Source organism: Struthio camelus, chromosome 3, assembly GCF_040807025.1.
Source record: "Struthio camelus isolate bStrCam1 chromosome 3, bStrCam1.hap1, whole genome shotgun sequence".
Lineage (NCBI taxonomy): Eukaryota > Metazoa > Chordata > Aves > Struthioniformes > Struthionidae > Struthio > Struthio camelus.
In genome coordinates, this window is record NC_090944.1 from 59,534,878 (window position 1) to 59,559,677 (window position 24,800).

The following is a 24,800-nucleotide window of genomic DNA, read 5'->3' on the forward strand; positions in this document are numbered from 1 at the left end:
AAACAAAAGACTTCAGTAGCTAGCTTTGTCTGCATTAGTAAACCCCAAAAGGAGAAACTTTTGAATCTCTGCTCTGTGCATAGCTTCTCTGTCACCTTTTTGACTCTTGCTTTGAGTAAAAGTGACCCTGTTGTGAATCCCCCTGTAGAACAGTCTCCACCATGCATCATTAACATGGATGGGAAATGCTGTTGTTATTGCCTGGTGGTGCAAACAATCCGCCCATTACTGTCTTTTAATTCTCTGGTAGTGCTGTCCTATCCTTTCTGTGCTCTAATGGGTAAGAGTTGAGTTTGGGTAAATAGTGCCAGTGCTTGCTCTTATGCTATTTTGTGGCATCCCTTTCTTCCACGTTACCACTTTATGGTTGGTTTCTTTATTCATGCTTCCTGTGTAATTGGTTTTGTTGTGCTGTTTTCCAGTGGCGCCTATAGACCTGTACTGTGCTGTCAGAAATTCACATAAGAGAAGGTTGTTTGTATCCTACAAAGTTTATAATCCAACAGTAGCAATTGTGTTTTAAAAGAACATTTCTTGGAAGAATGTTGCAAAGCAGATTGTAATGTTTTATTCTAATGGCCATCTATTCTATATATATTTGTACAATGCCTGACAGGATAAGTGTGAGTGAGCTTGAAAGTGTCTTAGTAAAAATAATTACTGATGGGCAGTGGTAGACCTTTATTCACAGGACTCTGTAAAAAGGTTAGGAAATCTTGTGGTTATTTTCTTGTGTGGATGGACAGCAGTTGGAGTATCTTGCTGAAGAGAGCATCAGTCTGGAGAGGAGAAAAAACAAGCAAACCAAAAAAAGCCCCAAACCCCACGTCTCTGAGGTCCAAGGCAGTGGTTTTGGAGACACTGATAAGTGAAAATTATGCTAGAGATGTGAAGTAAAACATAAAACAGAACTTGACTGAGAATCCTGATTTGCAAAATAGAAGACAGAACTGTACTTAAAGAATAGGATAGAATTAAGTCAAAAAAAAAAAAAAAAAAAAACAGTGGCAATTCATTTTGGCCACTGCAGGAAAATGAATTAGGAGCCTCCAAAGAGCAGAATAGCAAAATACCAAATATCTTCCAAAGGGGCAAGTATCTCTCTGTTCCAGAAAACTGGCACTGACAACTGTGCTTATTATCATGTGATACAGAATACCTCTGTATATTAGACTTATGTTTTTCCAGTTTCTTTGTGTTGCTTGCTAAGGAAAAAAAAGAAGAGTGTAATAAACATATTTTTTATTATTTCTGAACTGGATGCTGTTGTTGCCTTCCTGGGTGAAAGGCATCATAGCCCAGATGTGTGTGTTTAATGGTTTTTTCAAAATTAACTATGTAATGTCATAGCATATTAGAATCAACAGTAGTATGTTATTGTCAACGTATGAGACAACAATTGCAGGGAAAATTAGCATTTCATTAAGTCAACTGTTTGTAGTCTGAAAAAGATCCAAAAACTTAGATAAGCTTTTGAGCACACAAGCTGTTCTTAACTCGTTTCACTAATGCTAGCAATTTTTGCTAAATAGTGATAGTGCTGACTGTTTTAAAGAAAGAAAGAGGGAAGGAAGACAGAAGAAATGCTCCTACTTCATAACGATATTTGACAGTATTTACATCTACAGTTCTTATCTCCAAAACTCGTTCGCTGCAAAATTATCATGGATTCGTATAAGACTGCTGTGGCGTTTAAGCCATGGTAAGTTTGCTAGCAGAAAACAAGTGGGCTATAATGTTGTAGCACCAAGTGTTGATATATGCTTCAGCACACCTCAATGACCTGCACGTTTCATCCTGCTAGCACTGTGAATTTGAGTGCACAGCATGTCTGCTTTACACAGCAGTCGCTAGCAGTTGAGCCACAAGCACCACTATAAATATCAGTGCAAGAAGCTTGCACCAACTGTTTCAGGTGCACCTTTTTGTCTTTTAGCTATACAATAACCTTACCACACACTCAAAAGTATATGTAGTTCTTCTGTATTTACTCTTCAGTCTGTGTATAACACAGTGTCCTGAAACAGTGGTAGAGTTCAAAGACTCTTCTTAAAGGCCAGTGAGGTGGGGCTGGACAAAGTTTATCTAAATAACCTCACAATCCTGGTGGCAGTAGTCAGTAATTTTTTCCTACCAACATGAAGTAAATAGCACTGAGCTCATCTGCTTCTTTAGAAGAAAAAAGCAGCAGAGGGAAAGATGCTCAGCATCAGTGCCTGGCAGGGAAAAGCAAAGTACACCAGCTTTGCTGTGACGTTTCAAGAATCCACCTTCTAGCCTTGACTACCAGACAGATGCCGAAAAAAAAGGCATAAACTTCTTTCCTCCCTCCCTTGTGCATATTATTCAATACCTCTGGAACTTTTTTTTCCCCCTGCTGCTGTGTTACTCTTTGTCTGCTTTCACCAGCAGAAAGGGATTAGATTGTAATAATATTGTAGCCCCAGTGCTATCATGTTTACAGTAGCCTTAGCCCAACTTAATGATTTGATTAGTATGATTTTTTTCACTTTCCAGAATTAAAAATATTTGGATTTTCCTGGGATTTTGTACTTTTAGGATTTTTTTTTCATTTTACTTTTTTAGCTGTGTAGCTCTGCAGGAAAGTTGGAGGGATAAAATATGTATAGAATCTTCACTAACAGACAAGGGCAAAAAATTAGGGCAATGAGTCATCACAGTCACTCCTGCTCGTATTTCTAATTGATAAGTCCTGCAGAGGTAACGCCTTTGTTAAAGGGCCATTGTTCCGTAAATCACTCATGGTAGTTCTCCTAACATGTAAGGTTTTTTTTTTTCCCCCCTGCAGTATAGCCATTTTCAATGAGATTTGGCATTTGCAATTTTGATATTTGAACAGCCTCAAGGGAGCTTTGAAAAATTTCTAGCATGCAAAATATGAAATGTTTAGTGAAAGTATTAGAGGTAACCTAATCATTCATAGTGCAGTGAAGATGCAGACTAATTTAGTTTAGATTGCTAGAATCTACATGCTGCCAAAGTAGTTTAAGTGATGTTGAGCTACCTATAAAAAAAAAGAGACGTTTCATGGCTTTCATTAATTTTGGCAATACCTATTTTGATAGATATTTTTAAAATATTAAAACTTTTCCTCCCTTTCTTTTACAGCTTCTTTTGCTTGTAGTTGTGTGGCACCCAGAAGCTGTGTGTGTTAGTAGTAATAACAAAAGAGAAGCAGAGATGTATTTCCTTTGCCAGAGAACAAAATCTTGATCCCACTGAGATTAATGGGAATTCTGCCACCATCATCAGACCTTGAAACAAAAAATGCACCCTTTAGTGGTTTTGGGTTTTCCTGCAGGAGCAATTATTGTGACAGTAAACTTGGAGACGAATCAGTGATATCCGTACTACAGGCAGAAATAGGAAGGTTGTTTAGAGAGAGAGAAAAAAACAACTTTTTTCTGAGCCACATCAGACATTACAAAAACAAAACAGAGAATTTCATTCATTCCCCTTTAGTCCATTTCTCAGCAAGAGTTAGGTTGTTTTATGTATTTAATGTTCAACTCAAAAAATTTTAATTGTTGTAGCAGCATGAAAAGATACAATTATTTTTTAGCTGATAAAAATAATCTTAGTCATCCCTGTTGCCAGAATTTGATTGTGTCCTTTTAAACATGACTTCCGGCTTATTTCCTTCCTTAAGTAATTGCAAAAGAGACTTCAATTTTGTGGTCTTATTTCAGCCTTGTAGATGGTATTCATGCTGATGGTTTATCACAGCAGTGCGTCTTCTCTCTAGTACAGACAATAAATATAGCATTGACTTGAGGAAAGCTATTCTTTCTTGTCTCTGTAGAAATACTGCAGCACAGTCCAGCTTGATTCTGGAATAGACTACAGGAAACGAGTGCTTCCTGCTGCTGGAAAACTTTACTACCTGTAAGTTGATGATGGGGTATTTGCCCTCTTTTTCCTCTTTATTAACCATTAATTTCTTAGTCAATAGGAAATGAAAAATGTATAATACAATTAGCAGGGTGTGACTTTTCCTTTCTTTGCCTTCTGGTCCATTTTGTTCAGCAAACCGCCTTCCATTATGCCTTGATATTAACTTCATTAAACTACATTTTCAGTATCCACACTAGCATCATTTATAATGTGTGACTGAATAAAAACTAATTAGATTTTTTGGGGAGGTGTGGTGTTTGGAGAACTGAAGTGACAGATGGTTAGAAAGTAATGAATATCCTCTTGTAAGAGATTGCACAATTCTCTTATAATAGAAGAACATCCTTATTGTATTTAAGTAATTAAGTATTTATAGAAATCCAATGACAAGGATTCAGTTAATGTTGGGTGTTTCCAGTGCAGACGATTATAAAAAAAAAAAAAAAAACCAACAAAAAAACCCAACTCTTATTTTGACAGATTAATTGTTTCTGTTTATCATGACAAATTTACTTTATCTCTTTATTCTATATTGGCAAATAAGACATATATTTAAAGAATACATTCACAGTTGTACTTTCAATAATATATATGCATAATAAAAACATCTATTTTCTTTAAAATAACATCAATGATAGCTTAAAATGAGTTTTATAACCACTGTATCCAGCATATAGTATTGATTTAAAAAGAAAGCATGTTTCCATTAAGAAAGGCACAGTATTTTCACCAATGCGATGGATGTTTGAAGTGAAATAACTCTATATCACTTTATAAAGTTGTAGTTGTTTGTCTGGAGGAAGGAAGTACTGCTTAGTAAAATTACAACAGTAAATTGTTTCTGAAATAAACTTTTTATAAAATAATGGAAGTTAAATGCCAGGTTTCTTCCCCATTTTTGTTCGAAATGCTTATGTTGAAATGTTATCCTTTGTCGCAACTGTTGAGGTTTGACATTTACCACTATTACTTGCACATGCTTAGGCACCAATTCAACTCTTTCTGTTCTTTCTGGAAGGTAATGACAACCTTCTATATATGGAAAAATCTATGTCAAGTATATGCAGGTTTGTATCCACAAACAAGATGTGACCGTATAAAGTCAGCATGCTTAGCATCTGTGAAAAGTAACTCTTGTTCCATATTGTTGCCTGGTTCCAGTTTCTTTGATAAAGTTTTCTGATGTTTTCTTAGAAATACTGTTTGGAGTAGCCACTGTTACCTCAAAACTGCTTGTTCTGGCTCTTGTTCTGATGTCTACGTAGCTGCCCATGCTTAAGGCTCTGCTTACTGTGCCCCTTGCACTCTGCGACCTTCTGTTTGATAGAAAAACGTAACTCTCTCTCACTGCGCATACTCTGAGGAAGTGGAAGACTCTATTTGTGGCTGCCAGCAGGCAGCAAGGTCAACATGGCACCTACAGGCTCAGCTCCCAGAGGAGAGGGAGTGTGGGAATAAGCCCCAGGAGGAGTGTCCTGCTGGAATATTTCATGGTCTTCTGCTGCAAAACTTCGGACTAGATGAAGAGCAGAGATTGGTGCTAAGTCTGTCCCCTGTTCTGCCGTTGGAAGGATGTTGGTTATCGCTAGAGCCCTTCGTGCAATGCAGTAGGAAGCAGTGAAAAAATGAGAAAAATCCTGTAGCTGCCCATGGAAATAAGATACTTGTTTCAACTTCCTTCCTATCTATCTATCTTTGACAGAATTGCATTCATTCTTCTATTCAAACTTGTTCATTGGGACTTTCAATCCTGCAGAACCCAGCTTAGTGAGTTTTTTGAATAATGTACCGTAAAATATTTTACTATAGATTTTTGAAATTTATTTCAGTCTTGTCCCAAAAAGATGTTCTTGTCCAACATGCTTACATGCTGTGATTAATGGATGTAGTATCATATTTTTTTTTAAATCCACTTGTTGCTTTGTAATCTGGGTAGTCTTTTCTTCATTTAAAACATGCAGCCAAAGGTTGGTTAAAGCTGTTAATACTATCTGAAAGCAATCAGCGTAACATAATTACAAGATTCCCGATCAGTGCAGCTTCCTTGATCTCAGTCTCAGGTGTCTGTTTTCAGAACAAACTTTCTTGGCATCATATTCCAACATTTCTTCTTGAAGCCTTTACATCAAACTTTTTGATATGTATGTGCATACACATGAGTGCACACGGATATAGATATACACACACACACTCACACACACACACACACACACACACACACACACACACTCACTCACACACTCTCTCCCCCATTTATGGCTTGTTTCTAGTTTTGTCTATTTCTACGCATTTGTCATTTTGTCACAGGAAAGCACTGCTGAAATATCAAGAGAGAAAAATTTTAGGAGGTTGAAATTTTAACTTCATCTGAATTAAAAAGTTATTGTACCTTCCCATTCAGAAAATGCTTTTTAAGTATTTGAAATGGTACTTGCTGAACTCCCTTTTTCCCTCTTTCCAAATTCTGTGTGTTATGCATACCAGGTTTGCTGTAGCTAATCTTGAGCTCAGTAATGGTTCTAAATCAGTTCTATTGCTAATATTTTTTCAGGTGTTTAGGGCCTAATGAACAGGAAAGTAGTTGTGTAACATGCTGATCATCGCTGCTTATTTAGAGGAGATCTAGAACTGTGTTAAGCAATGCAGCTTGAGTGCATCCATGGTCTAAAACAGTAGACTTTAAATACAAGCTGTATTATACAAACTTCAGTGAAGTTTTATACATCTGAATTCTATCAGTTTTCTAATAGATTCTCGGTTTTCAAACTCAGCTACAAATATTATTTATCCTCTTTCTTTAAGAATGAAGCACATAGAGTTTCTATGGCTAACATTTCTATGGGGAACAAAAATATTCTGTGATCAGCTGATTTATAATTCTTGGGGTAACTGGAAGACTAATACAAACCTTGCTTAGACTCTAAGCACAGATATTTTGTATGGGGCTTCACTGGTGCTGATTGATCTTTTCCTGAATTATATTTTGAAAAAAAACGGATAGGATTGTTAATGTAGAGATCATTCCAGTATTCTGAATTTAATAGTTTAATGTTGGAAATTGTTTGATCAATAGAGACAGTTGACTTGATTTTTTTTTTTCAGAAAGCTGCTCCAATATTTAATTTCACAAAGTCCTCTCTCTGAGAAATTCGAAAGGATACTTCTTTAGATGCTTGACTGCCTTGCCTTGTCTATTTGCTCTTATTTTGCATGCAAGATAGAGCCAGAAGCCTTTTTTCTCATTGTGTACACATAGTGTTAATGGATCTGCTCTGCCTGTATTGCCTCATTACTGGAAACGGCTCAAAACACAGAAGTCTTTCAGTGTATGCAAATAAGGCAGAATCATCTACCTGAGAGTTAATATTCTCTACTTTTAAGTGTATTCTAAATCTAATGTTTGTATTTAGAGCATAACATCCTGTTCTCTTTTTTTTATGGGCAAAAAGCTAAGCAGGCTCAGGCAGCTGTTTGATGTTGGCTTCAAGTGTTATTAATTTCATATTCTATTATTCTTTTCACTGTAGCACAAGTGAAGCTGATGTGGAGGCTGTCATGGATAAGTTGTTTGATGAGCTGGCTCAGAAACAAAATGATTGTACGTAAGTTAATTTCTCTTGAAAGAGAATACATTTAGAACACAATGCCCAATCTCCACTGACCAATTAATAAGTTCCATTGCTGTATATGGGTTGATGCCACACTCAAGTGGCAGTCATTGTATCAGCATTTTGTCTAATTTATGTGTTGAATCATGTGCTATTATTCATCAAGCTATGCATTTCCTATCTGTAAGAGATGAATTTTATAGTAATTATCCAGAGAAGATTGAGTCTTTGTTCATGTTCCCATAGTAACTAGACCAAGGATTCTAAAAGTGCAAGGCAGAGAGCTGAGGCTGAATAAAGCGTGTGGAACCATTGCAGACTTCACATTTGAAGAGCTGTGCGACAGAGTGAGTACCCAGGCAAATCTAGATCAGTTAACGCTCAGACCTTTCACAGTTTAAAAAAAAAGAAAAATTGCTATTTTTCCCAAGTCATACTAAATTAAAAGGGCTTTTTTAACTTGCAAAGAGATTTTGCATGTAAAAGAAAAAAAAAAAAAAGAACAAACTCTTGAAAGGAAAAAAAAAGTCATTTTCTCTTAAAAATGATATAGTAAATTCACTCTTAATTATATCACAGATTGCCTTTTAAAATCCAAATACAGTTATGTGCCTGGTGTGACATTGTTGGAATATGAGTAGTCACAACGTATCAGTTTGTAAGTAGTATTCAAATACTGTATTTAAAGCTTGGAACTGAAGTTGGTACTCAAGCAAAGGAGTAGTGATCCTGACACTACTAGAGTGATGCTGTGCTGCTGCTCCAATCTGTTGTTGCATGCCTTAGTTGTGACTAGCTGTGTGGGTGCTGCTCAGTCCCAGGCCTTTCCAAAAATATTGCCAGACTTGGCTAAACATTGGCAAAGTCTCTGCTAGATTTGTGTTGTGATAGTATTTGGGATATGATTCTTGAAATGCTGTGTTTGTATATGACCTCAAGTCGGTTTGAATAAAGGCCCCCAGAAGCGGAGCTGTACTGTAACAACTTCTCTGCTGACATCTGAAGTTATTGTTACATGATCGCGACTCTAAAATGGGCTGATAGCACCTTGTATTCAGGATGCTAAACGCGCCTTTAATTATAAGATTATGTTTTCACTTGCTCGTAGCTACCAAGGCGCTAATTTTTTGAATTTAACTGGTTATGTTTCAGATTGTAGGTTTTGGGTTTTGTTGGACTTTCGTTTCAGACAAAACCAATTTGCGTTTTGCAAGAGTGGAAATACGTCATGCGTAAAATCACGTGCTGTTCACTAAAATTTTTGAGACTTTTTCTTAACTGTGTTATAGTATCTCTTAATGTATCAGGAAAAGTTGGTGCGACAGTGTAGTCAGCACACACTTGTAAAATTCTGTAGCCTAATATATGGGATGATAAATTGCTTGTAGTGAGATGTGCTCTGGAAGGTTCTGATCCTGTCGGAACCATGAGATTCAGAACATCTTGGTGTAAAGGAGTTAAGGTGCTTGATTTGCCTTCAAAACAAGCAAAGAGAGTCCTTATGAAACAGCATTTAGAAAAAAATTCATGTAACAGTCTTGTTATGTTAGTCACTCGGGACTTCAGAAGTTACGCTGTCTTAATACCGGTACCTTCTGCAGATGAACTATGATAGTCTTTAATAAATAATCGCATGCTTAAAATGCAAACAACATAGTAGACAAAGGTTTTGCTTTAACAACTTCCTCAGTCATTGTGACTGTACCTTATCCTCTTTACATATGCCTTCATTTGTTTCTCCCTTCAAATAACTTATTATATGTAATTATTTGTTTTGCCCTGATTTTTTTTTTTCCTTGGGATCGCTGATGTGCCTTCATAAATATTGCATTACTGTATTGGTAAGATGGTATGACTGTGCTCACTTTAGAGAGAAATAAGTCATGAACTTCAGAATTGCTTGTTAAATTTGGGTGACTGGCTTGAGGTACATCTAACCTGATTTTTTCCATGAATGTAAAGTTTTATAGCATTGTATAGGTATAATAAAAATTCCCATTGACTTGAGCTGCATTTGAGAGTTCAGTCCTTCAGTGAATCAAGCCCCTCAAATTAGGAATCTGGAAAACTGCAAAAATTGATGACCTTCTCTGAGAGATTTTGGTCTAACTGCCGTTTCTTCCATTTTGCTCCATTCCACTCCCTGTTTCCTTTAAACCCTTTGCTAAAGGCAGAAGGAAAATCCAGGATGGATTCAGTCGTCAAACTATGAGACTGCCTTCCGTCTGCTGAAATCTTCCAACACTTTGTTGGAAACATTCACAAGACAGTATCTTTTTTGACAGACTGTAAGTCAATCCCACTGATGACACAGAAGAAAGAGAAAAATAGGTAGGATTCAGAAGAGAACGTACCTGATTTGTAGCCAAAACCAAATGAAACCAAACCAAGAACAAAACAAAACCCAAAATCAGAAGGCATTCAACACGTCTAGAAATATCAAGTCATGTAAATATACTCAAGTAAGCTGGATAATAAAAGATCCTGTTTGTGGAGGGATAAAGCAGAAAGCTGCAGGAGACAGCTATAAGGTATTTGTGAGTGATTATGGTTCAGATAGTAGAAAATTGACAGACATCATGAGTGCAACTATTTAAAAGAAATGGAGGGGCAGGCAGAATGTGAGGTTTGAGGACGATGTAATGACAAGGAAGAAAGAAAGTCCACACAAGAAAATATTGGAGGTGAATTGTTGGCTTTGTGGCTAGAGTGAATCTGCAGATTTCTTTGTCTAAAACCTTGCAACAAAGTCTCATAAGAGAGCAGACTGCATGGACGCTGGTGGGGGGGGGGCAAATCTTTCTAGCTGGAGCCCGTAGCAGGCAGGAGCGTGCCCTAGGTAGATACATGCAGTTTGAAGTTGGTGTATTAGGATAATCTTAAGCACACATGACAAGAGAATTGGAAACAAGATTTGCGGTTGATTTTATGTCAGTGATGAGGCTTGGTGATGAGCAAGATAAATGGAAAATTCTCATTAATGGGGAAAAATATGATGTCAGTGACGTTATTGAAACCTCTAGGGGCAATTCACAAAATAGGAATGTGAAATGGTGCTTATAGCCTGTTTAAGGACAGAGTGACTAAAACAGGTGGATGGCAGGACGCAATGTTAAAAATGCTGGCACCTGCCTTAAAGTTAACTAATGCAAGGATCTTGAATACGTATCACTCAGTGTGCTAACTAACAAACCCAAGAAGGTGATACTTGCAGTTGACTGCAAAGTACGTAAAGAAAAAATACGGTTGCACAAGAAGCTTATGCTGTAGATGAAATGCAGAAAACTAAAATGTAATTAGCCTAAAAATTGCAAATTGTAATTTTCTAGCATAAAAAGTACTGCATCCAATACAAGATCATTTTGGTTGGACTTACTTTAAGGTAGCATGTAATGATCAGTTCGTCTAGAAATTTGTGATTGTTTAGGGACCCTCTTCATAATTTTCTTACATTCAGTATGACCGAAAGATAGTTCCAAATAGTGAAATTACATATTTGAGGGTTCAGAAAGAGTAGTTTTCAAAAGCACAAGGAAAATACGACCAAAACTAACTGGAAAGGAAACTGTAATGAATCTGAAGGACCTTGTGAGGAAGCGGATGCTAAAAGGATGCCCTGTGTCGCTGTCGAGACAGAAACAAATAATACAGAGCAAATGGCAACTAGTTAAGTGCAGAAAAAGAGAAGCCAAAGGTAAGAGACAAATACCATGCTGGCTCAGCTATAGGGCTTTTTAAAGTGAAGCAGAAGTTTCGATATGGTTTATATTATCTGAATATTACTGGCTTCTTCCTAGATGGAGGTGGCTAATCTTTTAATAATGATGAGGAAAAAGGAAAAGGTTTTTCTAAAAATATTATGTTCTAAATGGAGCAGAGTGAAATATTTATTTCACTAAAGGACAGTAAAATAATTTTCGGTCTGTTAGTAACTAGAGAGTATGTTCAAAATACCCTGCAAATACGTTTCAAAACAACAGAGTCCTGGAAAAGTAGGCTGAGATCTCTGACCAGCTGTTTGTTTTGAATAAATATTGGAGTGCAAGCAGGATGACCTGGAGAACTACAGACTGGCAGTCAGATGTCGGTCCAGAAAGAGTGATGGATTCACACAATAGATAATTGAAGAATGGAAACGAAATGAATTCCAGTTACCCTAGTCTTGTCAAAAAGCTTGACTTTTATACATGCCATTATTATTAAGAAATTATCATTATACAGTGTTGAGAAAGTACACGTTAAATGTGTTGAGAAGTTAGCTAAATAACATACAGTAGTGAAGGGAATGGCAGAGCCTCCTTGTATTACGTTTCAAGTCAAAACTGGGTATCATTTTAGGAAGAGTGGTTTGTTTTGTTTGTGTTAAGGTAAATACTAGTTCTTAGCCTTAGCTATCTATAAAATTCGAGAAACCAGAGGATTTCATGATCTCTTCTGGTCTTAAACTGTGGATCTCCGGAGGCGAGAGAGTCAAGGTCCCTGCTCTTGGGTGGCTAGTGTCTCTGCAGCAGCTCGGGCAGTAAGCGAGAGTTCAGCTTGCCCACTGCAGCCCTCGGGGCAACAAGCTCACAGCCCCTCCCTTCCGACGCTAATCTGGGCTATCAGCTACCTGTGTTCAGCCGGGTCATGCTTTTGGGAGGTGGACGTTTAGCCTACTACCAATCTTCATAGTAGAGTGCCGACCACAGTTTTCCAAAGGCTTGGTAGCTTCCCCAGATCCGAGCGGAGTTGCACAAAAGGGGTGTGAGACATATCCTTGATACCAAAGCAACCTTTTTTTCCAAATTTGACGTTCTTGGTCCACAGCATGGAAACACAGCTCCTCATTGAGCCACTAGTAAAAGAAAGTTTAACTTGAGCAGTAAGATCTGTATTAGCCTTACAATGACCAACTGAAACATCTACAAATAAATACGCATTGACACACACAGACATACATTCATATGAAGTTAGTTTGAAGTGTCCATTCAAAATGGAAAACGTTAGCTAATATAGGAAGGTTTTAAGATGAAAACTCGTTTCATAATGGAAGGTCAATACTGATTTTTGTCTAAATTTTATTTGCCCGTTTCCCATCTAGTAAATGCAATATGCAAGACTTTGTGTGTATGAAGATATTCTTCCGTTGTCACCATCTTCTGAGAGAAAAATGTCATACGATTTGATATCATACAGGACATAATGCACTTAATTGTAGTTAAACTTCTTTCTCTATTTGATTCATAATTCTGAAAACATTACAAGATTTAGGGTGAAGTTAAGATAATTAAGATAAGTGAGTGCAATGAAGGGAATCTGTTAGTTTTGGAAGTTATTTGTGATTACACTGAATTGTTGCGATGGTATCTTGGAAGATATTGCCTGGAGTTTTCTGAAATTGGCATATACCAATGCTCATGAGGTTCTTGATAATCATCTTGGCATGAATGAGCAACACTGTAGCTAAGACTTGGTGAATTTATTACTTTGGCTTCCCGTAACCCTTAATGGTTCCAGAAAGAAGAATTTAATTTGCGCTTATGTGAGAGTGAATGTGTGAAAGGATGGATGCTCTTGTTACATTATAGAAGTAGCTTTTCACAATAATGTGAGAACAGAGTCATTTGGATGATAGTATCTTACAGTCTGGTCAGGGATAACTCCATTACAGTGCAATCTATACCGATAAACATCTAGACCTAAGAACTTTATTTATGCTCACTGGTGTAGGATTAAGGAGATACATTCGGAGTTCCTCAGAAAATTATTTATATTTAAAGAGGAATTTTGTAATAGGACACCTCATCTGAACTTTCTGTAAAACTTTTTCAAATTCAGTGGTGTTTCCTTTGAAATAAAATTAAGATTTTGTGTTAAAAATAATTATTAGAGTATATTTTTAAAATTTAGTATTACGTGATTTCATGAAATGTCAGCTAGTACATAATATCGGATGAAAATAACAATTGAAGAAGCAATTGGTGACCTCACGCTATTTGAAAAGTCTCCGAGCTTAAAACAGAAATTTCAAAATAGCTGCTCTTGTAATTAGTGCCTGAAGACTTCGGGAGATTGACTTGGTGTCCTTCTAGTATTAGTCTTTTGTTGTTTGATCTGCTAGTATCAAATTTTTGCATGTCAACAAAATAAGGAAGTATTTCTGTCTAAAAAATAATGTTTCAGATCTTAGTAATTAACAATTGACCTTGAATGTTTTTGAACATAAAATACAGAGACTATATTGTATGCCATACTGATGTCACTTGCAGTTGACTTGATAGAAAGCGTCTTGACACATTATTGTTTATATCAATTTTCAAATTATAGTCTCCTCCTTGAGGAAGGTTCCAAGTTTCAGGTAATGTAGTTCAGATCAAATCCCTAAAGTTAACTTTTTGATTTACTGGCTTATGAGATCATGTGGAAAACTAAGAAAAGCTGGATGAGAGGATATTAATCTATTTTAGTTGCTTGAAAATGAAACAAAAAGCAGTTTTTTCAAGTCTCTAACATGCCAAGGGTTTATGCAGCAGTGCAGTGCATACAAGCATTTGTCATGGCTTGAAAATAGTTGCCTACCCATTAGAAAGGATTCCTGTAAATGTGCTTTTTTTTGTATCATCTTCTCCAGTCTAATATTCCAGAAGAACTGTGTTTGTATTTTATCCAAAACATTTCTTATCCTACCATCATTTCTCTTCTAAAGCCCCAGAAAATGAACAGACTTAGCCAGAGGAGGCTGGGAGAGGCACCAAGCAGAATATTGACACACGGTTCCTGAATTTTAATGCTAACATTAACCACCCCTATTCTCTGAGGCTGTAGGCAGGTAACTTATTTTTTTTCCCCTCAGTTTCTCTATCTGTACACTTACCAGTCTAGCTAGATTATTGTAACGTAATTAGCTAATTTTTAGGAAGTGCTCCATGTCATTTAGGGTTGGGGTCAGGGGGGAAGATCGCTATTATAAGGATTCTAAGATTCTTGATACTGAAACACAATTTACAATTGTTCCTGACAAATTCTAGAAGACTTTTTGGATAGACTAGATCTAATAGCTTGAACTTGACAATTGTTTATGTTAACTTTTTTCCTTGTCCTTTTCCCAGCAGTAATTATATCCAAAGTTCAGATGAATATATTTTTTAAAATAAAATGCTCATACTAACTTGCTATTAAAATCTTAACATCATAAATTAGAGATCATGCAAGTGTCAAGTCGTGCTACCTCAAGAGAATAAAGGTTTGTTTCTCTATTTACACATTAAGTTCAGTATTAATTAATGATGCCTTAGAAAAGTCACTTTGCCCCTTTATTCAATTTTGTTTTAGTTAAACTGTTGTTTAAAAGCTGATAACTGTGGCAGTTTTGACTTGAATGTTAATCTCGTACAAATAACTTAGACAACAGTGTACATCATAGTATCATTCTCCTAGGTCCAAAGGGGGTAAATATAATTTAGCTCACAGTATTGTCTTTTAAAGGCTTCCTCTCACTTATGCATAGCAAATATTGCCCTCTACTGGTAACAGTGACTTTTTCGTTTAATATATTCAAAACACATTTAAGCCTTCTCTTTACAGAGGCTGAATAACTTTGCTTCGTGGATCATATGGTATTTTCATTAAGTAATTAAGCAATTAAATATTTCCTTCATCCAACCACCAAGTACCAGTGCACACAGTCTCTTACCATGATAAGAAAACGTGTCTATAAAACTGATTTTGTGGATGGGTAAGCTAAAGAACACACAGTAGCGTTAGATGCAAAAGGTTTGATACAGAAGTGCTTGTAAGTCCATGAACAGCGGGCCACTGGAACCTAGGAAAAGAAAAAAGAGAAATATTACTATCTGCATATCCTCTTCTGGTATTTGCTTCTAAATAACTGCTGCTGGCCACTCTTGGAGGATATGCAACTAGATGGATCTTTGGTCTGACGCTCTGTGGACTTTGTTATTTTTAAAGTAATTTAAATATGGTCATGTTTTCTCATAGAGCAGGAAAAGACAGGGAATTTGGGTTACTAACCATTAGCAAACATACTATAGCATAATATCATTAAGAAAATAAATTCAGTATCCATATCAGGAAAGGCAGTATAACCGTGCTGTAGAAGTCTAAAAGATGTTTAAGTTGCCTAACCGTGTTATAGGTGTCTAGCTGATGTTTAGCCTTTCTGCAAGTGGCAAAATATAACATTAATGTAGATTAACACAGCAAAGAAGTGACCAAAGGTTTCTGTCAGGTTCCATTGCAGTAGGCACACTGCGCAGACCAGGAGGAAGATCTTGTCCCTCGCTTGAATAGCTTGCACTTTGAAATGAAAGATGTCAACAGATTTTAAAAAGAAATAAATGCAATTTTCTCAGGCACCACGTAATTTAGGAATGCAAGTCTCGGTCTGTCTTTAGGTTGAGTTGAACTTGAGCAGTTAAACGTGAACAGTTGAACACAAATAACGCAAATTAGCTGCATTTGCACTTTAAGGATTCGGAATCGTTTTGAGAGAATTGCTTTCAGTAAATGTATGCACTGTATAATTTGGTGTTTTCTTTAGGACTGCTAGGTACGGTTGAAAATAAACATGGCATGGAGTTGAGCAGAAGTGAGCAACGTTTTCAATAACTTTTTAAAAATCAGAGTTTTTCTTTTAATCTCTAGTTTTATTCCTAGCAGGAGATGAGCTTGTACAGCTAAAGCTCTGGACTGAGGGCCTGTCTTTGTTTAGCTACGTTTGCTCTGAGGATTCAGTCGGTTTCTGTACCAGTAAAATGTTGCCATATCTAATTCTCAAATATATTTTAGAAAATATATTGAGAACCTCTTCTCAGGTGGAAACACTGTAATATAGTTATATTGTTAGTCAAACCAGTCTGTTTTATACCTTCTTCTGTGTTTATCATGACTTAATTATGAATAGTATTGTCTTCGGTGAAAGCTGCATAAATTGAGGTTTTAGAGTCCATACATTTTAGACCAGGAAATCCACAAAGGCAAGATTTTTAAAGCTGATTGTAGTTTTGGGATGTAGGTTACAAGGGTTTGCCGCCTTGTTTTCATTCTTTGTTTCTTAAATGCCTGAATTTTTATATATTACAGAATTTGTAAAAGCTTTGTTGTCTTTGGGTTTTGAAATCTAATAGTAAATGCCAATACTTAACTAGACCTATAAACAGAATGATAATTTCCGTATAGTCTAGGTTCTTTTAAAGACTTAAAAATCACCAGATAATCATTTGAACTGCGATCTAGTAACTCATTTAAGGGAATCTTACTTTCACATGAACTGCTGTGTTTGTAAGTAGTTCTTTCTTAGGGCCTGATCACGCCTGTTAGGACTTTCATTATTTTTGTTGTTATGTTTATTATGCCTGATAGCAATTGTTTGTTTGAGGGTTTACTTACTGTAAAAAGCAACACAAACCATCTTTTTTTAAGCACCACTAGTTTTTGAGACCTTTTCTTTCGCAAGTGCCGTACTTTGGAGTTGGAACTGGAAACTTGGCAACGAAGGATTTTTGGCAGAAACGTGCCTTTTGCTGTTCCACCAGTCTATCAAAATTTGACCAGTTGACAGGTCTTTGAAAATCTCACTTGTTGTTAAGTATAGCAGAGATAGCCTTAGCTTTTTAGCAAATAATTTCTTCTAAGGCAGGAGCGGTCGTGCTCGATGATGAATGAATGTAGGAGTGTGCTCTGGTGAGACTGATGTTTCAACTCAGTCGGGATAAAAGAGGGAAATCAGTCAGCAAATATCAATACCACAGTATTCATCTGTGTGCAAGAATGAACTCAGAGCCGGCCCAGGAAAGGATTACTGGGAGAGTCTGGACTAGAACACCGTGCATCTTCTGCCCACAGAAAAAAAAACAAGAAGAAATGCAAGAACCTTATCCATACCGCTCCACTCCAAATACCAAGAAAGGAAAGGCGCTGTTTCAGTTTTAGATAGGATTGATAGATAGTAATATAAAGTTGTTTGTGATTACAAAAAGGCTGAAAGTTACAAGTACCTTTTTAATCATCAGAAGAGCAAAGTTCTGAAATAACTTTCCAGTGTGAGAAACAGGACTAGAACAGTTTTGCTGTAAGACCGAGCAATATCAGTTTTTGCAAGGATTCTAAGGTGAGGCGAGCTGTGATAGCAGGGGCTGTACTTGACCCAGATCTCTTCTACCCCAGTGTTTATAGATCTCATTCCTGCTCTGCTCATGACCCATGTAAGTGTCAATAAAGCTGGAAAATAGCTTACACAGAGGACCTACAGTAGGTATAAGATAAGGTGCTATCAACAACAACCTGTAGCGAGGAAATCCCGGAATGACTTGCTAGTGAAATCTTAATTTGTCCCATTTTCTGCATAGACACTATAGTAATAATCATAGTTACGTGACATTTTATCAGTTAATAGCATTAAAGACTATATCATAGGAACATACATCCAAAGGATTTAAATTAAGGGCACACAGGCAACTGTCGTCTAACATGAGTGTGTGTTTAACTTTTCAGCTTTAATAATGTTCTTTCAATATAGCTTTCATTTGTGTGATTACCACTGGAGATGTCACTGGCTTGTTTTTTTTCTGGTGTCTTGCCTCTGCGAGTAGCTGAAACATGCTTTAAAGAATCTTTTAAAAGAAGGAACAATAAATCAATCAGCAAATATTTTAACAAACGGGTTTTGTAACCGTCATGTCAAGTGGCAGTCAGACAAGTTTAAATAATGCAATTTAAAGTGGCAGGCCACCTCTTACTGCTTAGTTAGGACACATCAAAACAAAACTGAATGTTTCCTCAGTACATACTGTGATGTGATTTTTAAATTACATGATGACATGACACTTGAAACATTGCCTCAGCTCCCTCTTTTGATGATCAACCATACTGGCAATAGAGAGCGGCTCCTCTGGAAACAACCGAGAGCTGCTTTATAGTGTTTTGTTATTGCTTAATGTCTATGTTGTAAATGTTATATAGTCTTGAACTGTATTTTGTTTTTAGGAAGTCTGGGAGCATTTTAGTGTCTGCACTAAATTATGGTTACTGTCAATTACTAATCTTCAGTACTTTATTAGAACTGGACCTAGAATATCTTCCAACACCAACAAACATAAATTTTCTCTTAGGATGAAATGCCTTTTTCTAACATATGTGAAGTGTTTTGTATTCTTCAGACGATCTCTAAAAGATGAGCTACTTTGTCACTGATGAATCAAAGCAGGACGCTTTATACTTTAATTAAATGTAACGTATACTAGAAACAGAAGACAAATAACTCTTAATATTATTTAGAGCTCTCCGTGGACTGTAAACATCCTACTTGAACTGACATGATGATAGCTGAAAATGCATTAAGTAGACAGAGAAACAAAAACAAGTGAAGGTGAGAACTCAGTCAAGGAAGCTGAAGTGGCCTAAACACATTGTCAGAAGGGTAGCCCGTGTTAGTGCTAATGCATTTTGCATTAGCATGATGCCTGTAAAATACTGACTCCTGGCATCAGAGTTAATGACAAAAATCTACAGCAGTTTTACCTTATCTGCACGTTTTTAAATACAGGAGCAATAATACGTAAGAAAGATTTTTATCTGTTAATGTTTATCGCAAAAGATTGCACAGCTTATGAAACAGCTGGTATCAAACAATCAGTGATGGTTATTACGTGAGTGTTTTATGGTTCTAAAGTTCAATTTTGATCAATAATTGATGAAAAGGAAAAAGATCAGACAATACCAAAAGCACACACCAAACAAATTAAGCTATTTTTAGACTGTTGTTCATAGAACCAGATTAATCAGGCTAAAATTTTAGTAAGAGGATTTCATGTGTCATCAATATTAGGAGGATCTGTGGCTTCCTTTGCAGCTTCAGAGGAAGTAACACCTTCATATATAAATGGAATACTGTCTGTGACTAAGGTTCATAAAACAAATTTCAACCTCAGAGAGTTATACAGAAGGTAATGGTGAATTTCTAAAAATCATTTGCTGCCAATCTTATCTTATCCAATATAGAGTATCTTGCTGCAAGGTGAGGAGAAAAGGCCTATAGGCAATACTCCAGTGCGGTGAGGATATTTTGACAGCACGTTTAGCTAGGGAGGGGTGGGTTAGCTGGTGAAATAGTGGAACTTTGCTCCTAAATGGACTTTCTGTATATGGCACATACAACCAGAATCTCTAGTACTGGGGTAGTTTGACCTTGAACCCATTCTCTCTGGCCCTGATATTATCCTGTTGCCCAGAGTCCATGCGTGGGTGCTGGTGCAAGCCTCTTGCCAGTGCTGTGAGAGTAACAACAGGTCAGTGAGACTTGAGGAGAAGCCGTCCGAGTGCCCCTGCATCGCGCTCGCTTGCGCTTGGAGTGCTTGGACCGTTATGGGCCAGTTAGAAGAGCTTCTGAGCAGTTGCAAGCAGCACGGAAATAGGGTCCATACCAAGGTTAGAGGAATACAAATGGGATTTAAACTGTCCCCAGAACGTTTGCAAATTTGGAAATTGTTGCTGCTTTTTACAAAGTAGAACGAGGCAGAAGAAAATTAAATGACTTGTCCAAAATAAGAGCGAGTCACTGTTGAAAGCAAGATTTAAAACTTTTCTCTTGATCTCCATGGTCATGTCTTTCTACAGTCTAAAAGTAGAAGATTTTAAAAACTCTTTGTATGTCGAGGACTACGACTGTGGCCACCTGAGCCAAACATAGCAGACTGACTGACTTTCAGTTGCAAGTCACCAGGCTTGAGTCTTGGCAGGGAGGTACCAACGTATTCTGTCAAAATAGTCATGGCTCTCAGGCTCAGATCTTTTGTATGGTACAATTTGGGAGTCTCCAGAAACGTTTTTCTGCCAACATTGACAAAATATTATTACTTAGATTTGGCTTAGGGGGGTTCAGAAATTATTGTCAAACAGCTCAAAATGATGTACTTTTTACCTCTTTAATTTGAGGAATTTTGAATCGCATGCCTTTTGCACTGCTGAAATAGTTTGAATTCTTGTTTGGCTGTGATAAGGATGCAAACTGTAACCTTCTGTTTTTATGTCCCTGTAAGAACCAAAAGTAGCATCAATTCTTCCTTTTTTCACATTTGAAGTATATATTAGCCTTATTTTTGTCCTTAAAGGTGTAGTTTTATGAAGGTGTACATCTCTGTGGCTGGGTGTTTCAGTTCGTGGATTTTGCAAACATTTGAAGCGTTAATTTTTTTTCCTTTTAGGAAGTGACTTTTTACATTTGAGACTTTGCTGTTGTATTTGCAGAGGGTGGGGGGAGGGGGGCATTTTTAGGGGAGAGTGTACATCAAATTAGAGCAGAGAGGAATAATTCCTCAGAGTTTCGAGCTTTGGTAGAAGAGTGCTTGGTGTCATCATGTGGTAGAAGAATGAACCGCAGTAGCAGTGGTGTCTGTAATTTCATAGCTGAAGAGAGACATAAGAAATTATTGCTTCTCTCACATGCAATCAAGTTGCTGCTCTTGTGCCTTCCAGGTACCCTGCATACAGGCATACTTGATCTTCTCCGTACTTAGTACTTTAGTCCTAAATATAGGATAAAAATTATCATTATCTAAGTCCTTTTTTTCCAGACAGTGTTAAAATCTCCAGGATCATCTTTGCAGGTGTTATCTTTAGTGCTTCCCTTCTTTTCGTTTGCATTTGATATGATTGCTGTCCAGCTAGCTATAACCTGTATCTGATACTGGGATATTGGGTAGCCTGTCTCTGTAATGTTGCCATCCACCAGTTGCTTCAGACTGTTTTGAACCTTGTCTTGCTTTATTTCATCAAAACATTGCAAGTTCAGCTACTCTACATTCACCTGAGGCTTTTCAGAGGTTATATGTGAAACTGTTGCAAGTCGCCATCATTGCGATGATTAGTCTCCTGGTTTCTGGCCATGAAGTTCATAGTAACAGAAGGGAGGCTGAAATGAGGAGAGAAAATAAACGCTATATTTAACTTTGAGGAGAGGATATAGTATATACCTCTGTAAAATACTGCTAAAAATGCCTGCAAGTTTTCATAGCCATTCTTTTCCATAGATGTCACAGGGAAGTTGTGTAGCAGTGAATGGGAAAACGGGATAATTCATGAGACTGCAAATGGGAGAACTGGCTTAGAGTCCGGGGCTTTAATACCTGCCTTTGGGGTTAGCTGGTGAGATGCTCTAACTTATTTCCGTGAGTCTCCAGAAGAATTTTCAGAATGCTGTCAACGCCTCACTCAGCTTTGCTTGTGTATAGACCACTTCCACAGGTTTTTCATTTTAATCGCTAAATAAAACCCAAGGCCTGATCATAGACAGTCATCAATAATCCCCCCTATTTCTTGAAGAAGGATTCTGGTTAAGCAGTTATGCTCAGCCTACAGCAAAATTGTTTGGTTATTTCGGTTGCATAAAATATCTTCCGTTTCCTGTTTTTAAGATACTAGCAGTATTGCAGTGCACTATTGGGGTGATGCACTACTTTAGCCAGGAAGAGAGAGCTCTAACGTTATCATGCAAAATGCTGCTGACCTTGCTCTCTGGCGTATTTCCATCCAAGGTACTGAAGTGCTTGCACAGGTAAAACTAATGGGACTGATTTCAGAACTGGTAAACAGGAGTATGAAGCTTTTTGTCTCCTAAGCACAATGACTTAATAGCTCAGGATAAAATATTGCCAGTGGCACTAATAGATCTTGCAGGAAAAATGACCTTCAATGTAATGAAAAAGTCATTTTAAACGAATGTGTTTGAAGGTGTACTTGCACGAGCTACCACTGACTGTGCATATCTTCTGTTGATGGTTTAGACATATAAATAGAAAATAAATGTACTTTTAAGCTTTTTATTTCAGGCTTATAGGTGAAACCACGTACAAAAAGTCTGTTACAGTTTGTCTTTTTGTCTGCTTCCTATTGCTTTCAGTACTGGAACATAAGGTTTTATTAAATCAGAATTATTCTTAGTTGCACCAAATACAGTTCTACATACGATTTTAGTAGCCAGCCTATGCATTTGTTTTTGTTTGAAGATCTTGCTACTGGAAAGCGTCAATAATAACTTGAACAGCTATTAGGAGTATTTATTTATGCTTTGGGTTGACTTTGTGGCTTAACCATCTTTAGTCTGTTCGCAGACATGGTTCATATTGGTTATTTTGTTTGAGGTCCTCAGATGACAGGATGCAGAAGAGCCAAATTTTTAACAGTCAAGCACTGTTCAGGTGAAGCCAACAAATACGGATGAGCACCCGTATTTTACCTATGTCAGTAAGGACAAAGTGCAGTATTCCAGAAACATAAGATATGATGAAACAAAAATAGGAATACAGTGAGGACTTTTCACCCTCTCTTCTGTAACTGTAGTATTTCAAGATATAGAGTTTATGTATCACTCTGTCATGGGTTTCCGTTTGTAACGTTTTGTTGTTGTTGTTTCAGCCTCTTGGGGCCAGTGACTATTTGGAAATATCCAAGCACTTTGACACAGTCTTTGTTCGCAACATACCACTTCTTACCATGGCAAAAAGGACACAAGCTCGCCGCTTCATTACTCTTATTGATACCTTTTATGAGCATAAGGTGAGAACTAAGCATTTCATAGATGTGTTGGAATAATATTGGGAGTGCTAAAACCTGACTGTTAGAAAGTCTTACTTCAAACTAATTATTTGTTAATAACTGGGAAAACGTAAGCAGAACGGACTAGCACTATAAGGAAACATCATTCCAGTTGCAGGCAAAAGGCCCCATTGCAGGAGAGGCAAATAAGCAGGTAGTTTTAAATACTTTTGGTTTCTGTAAATATTAAGCACGACCAGAAGTATAGGCCTGAGATTATTTGCCTTTCTTGAATTGGAATGTTACATTTTTTCTAACTAAGGAAAACCACAGAAGCTGTGTCATTATTTTAATAATGAAAAATTGTGTTGCTAACTACACTGGAGCTGAACTGAGAGTTAATTATTTTAATTCGTATGAGCAGTTGGTCAGGAATCGGTGCCCTCCTGAACAGAGTATTAAAGTGTTAATGGCATACTTACATGTATTACTAATTTCAGAAGGAACAGTCGCTGTTACGTTACGTTGCAGAACTGCTAATGGAATATTAATGAGAAATGCAGGGCTTCACGTGGATTTACAGAGATTTCAATCACAGAAGCAAAATCAGCACTATTAAAAAAGGCAAATTCATGTTTTAAGATTTTTTTTTTAAAAGAAATAAAAGATACTAAACTCCATTCTTTGTGCGATTATATATGCACACACTTAAATATTCATGCAATCAGGAAATATCAATAGATATTTTTCAAGAATGTCCCGACTAGATGGTCAGAAAGGCCCCGATTCAGCACAGTATGTGCTGAAGTATGTGCTCTAACTAATCACGTGAGTAGTCTGATTGAGGTCAGCCAGATTCTTTGTGCTTTACGAATTAGAAATGGGTATTTTCTTAGAGGATATACTAATACCTGTACACTAATGATAGTGTGTCAGAAATACTTTTGTGATCTGCATCCTATCATTAAGAATCATCAACAAGCAGTTGCATTCTGTAACTTCTTGCACAGAAAAAACATGCAACTATTAAACTCCCAGTTTAATAGTTTCCACACAAATCACCAGTAATTGTGTGGAAAAACTGTCTGAGAGAGCATATTTGTAGAGACCTGTCTACAGTGGAAACATTTTGCCTGGATGCTTTCAACAAGTGACTACTTCTGTAATATACTGCAATCCCCCAGTGACAGCACACCTTACTGCGCATAGTATCTCCTCCCAGCAGACATGAAAACAGAAATCTCATTATTATTAGCAAAAAATGTTCACTTGAATATCTTAGGTGAAAGCAGACGGGCAAAACTTAGCATTTTGGGAAATCTTGTACTGAAGCATTCTGTAGATGGAAGGACCTGTGCAGTTCACTCATCTACCCAGAGGAATCCTAACGATGAGGAAAAAACATTGTTTAATTATATTTTGTAGCTGTTATTTTAGAAAGTAAATTTGATTGTGAACTCTTTGCAAATATTTTGATACAGCAGATATTCTGGGTATTCAGGAGCACAGTTGCACTGTTCTCTGAATATAAGTTATTTGAGCTGTTATCAAGAAAAATAAAGATCCTGTAAGGTTGATATTCCAAGTGACTAAGTTAGGGAAATCTTGTAACAGCACTGTTAACAAGAGAAAGGAAAAATACCTGGAAAAAAACAAGGTCATAATTTGATGTTTGCTTTTCATAAAAGATGCGTTTTATCCCTATCTATAAAACCCAACTGATCGTGTTGTTGCCTGTTTTTCCTCTCT

The 24,800-nt window shown here is 36.9% G+C and overlaps 1 protein-coding gene and 1 long non-coding RNA gene across 5 annotated transcripts in view; one reads left to right on the top strand and one right to left on the bottom strand.

The window, feature by feature from the left end:
* Positions 1–24,800, top strand: part of AFG1L (AFG1 like ATPase) — a 76,937-nt gene that overhangs the window by 42,944 nt on the left and 9,193 nt on the right. For all 4 annotated transcript variants that reach the window (XM_009676937.2, XM_068937970.1, XM_068937971.1 and 1 more), the window contains exons 8-11: positions 3,824–3,906; positions 7,443–7,513; positions 7,770–7,870; positions 22,932–23,072. In XM_009676937.2, the coding sequence (XP_009675232.1) occupies positions 3,824–3,906; positions 7,443–7,513; positions 7,770–7,870; positions 22,932–23,072 (396 nt within the window). The remainder of the gene's footprint in view (positions 1–3,823; positions 3,907–7,442; positions 7,514–7,769; positions 7,871–22,931; positions 23,073–24,800) is intronic.
* LOC138066728 (uncharacterized) lies at positions 7,877–24,797 on the bottom strand. Its single transcript, XR_011140159.1, has 4 exons — positions 23,534–24,797; positions 21,325–21,429; positions 15,196–15,324; positions 7,877–12,357 (listed from the first exon to the last, which is right to left on the bottom strand). It is a non-coding gene; the product is annotated as an uncharacterized lncRNA (long non-coding RNA).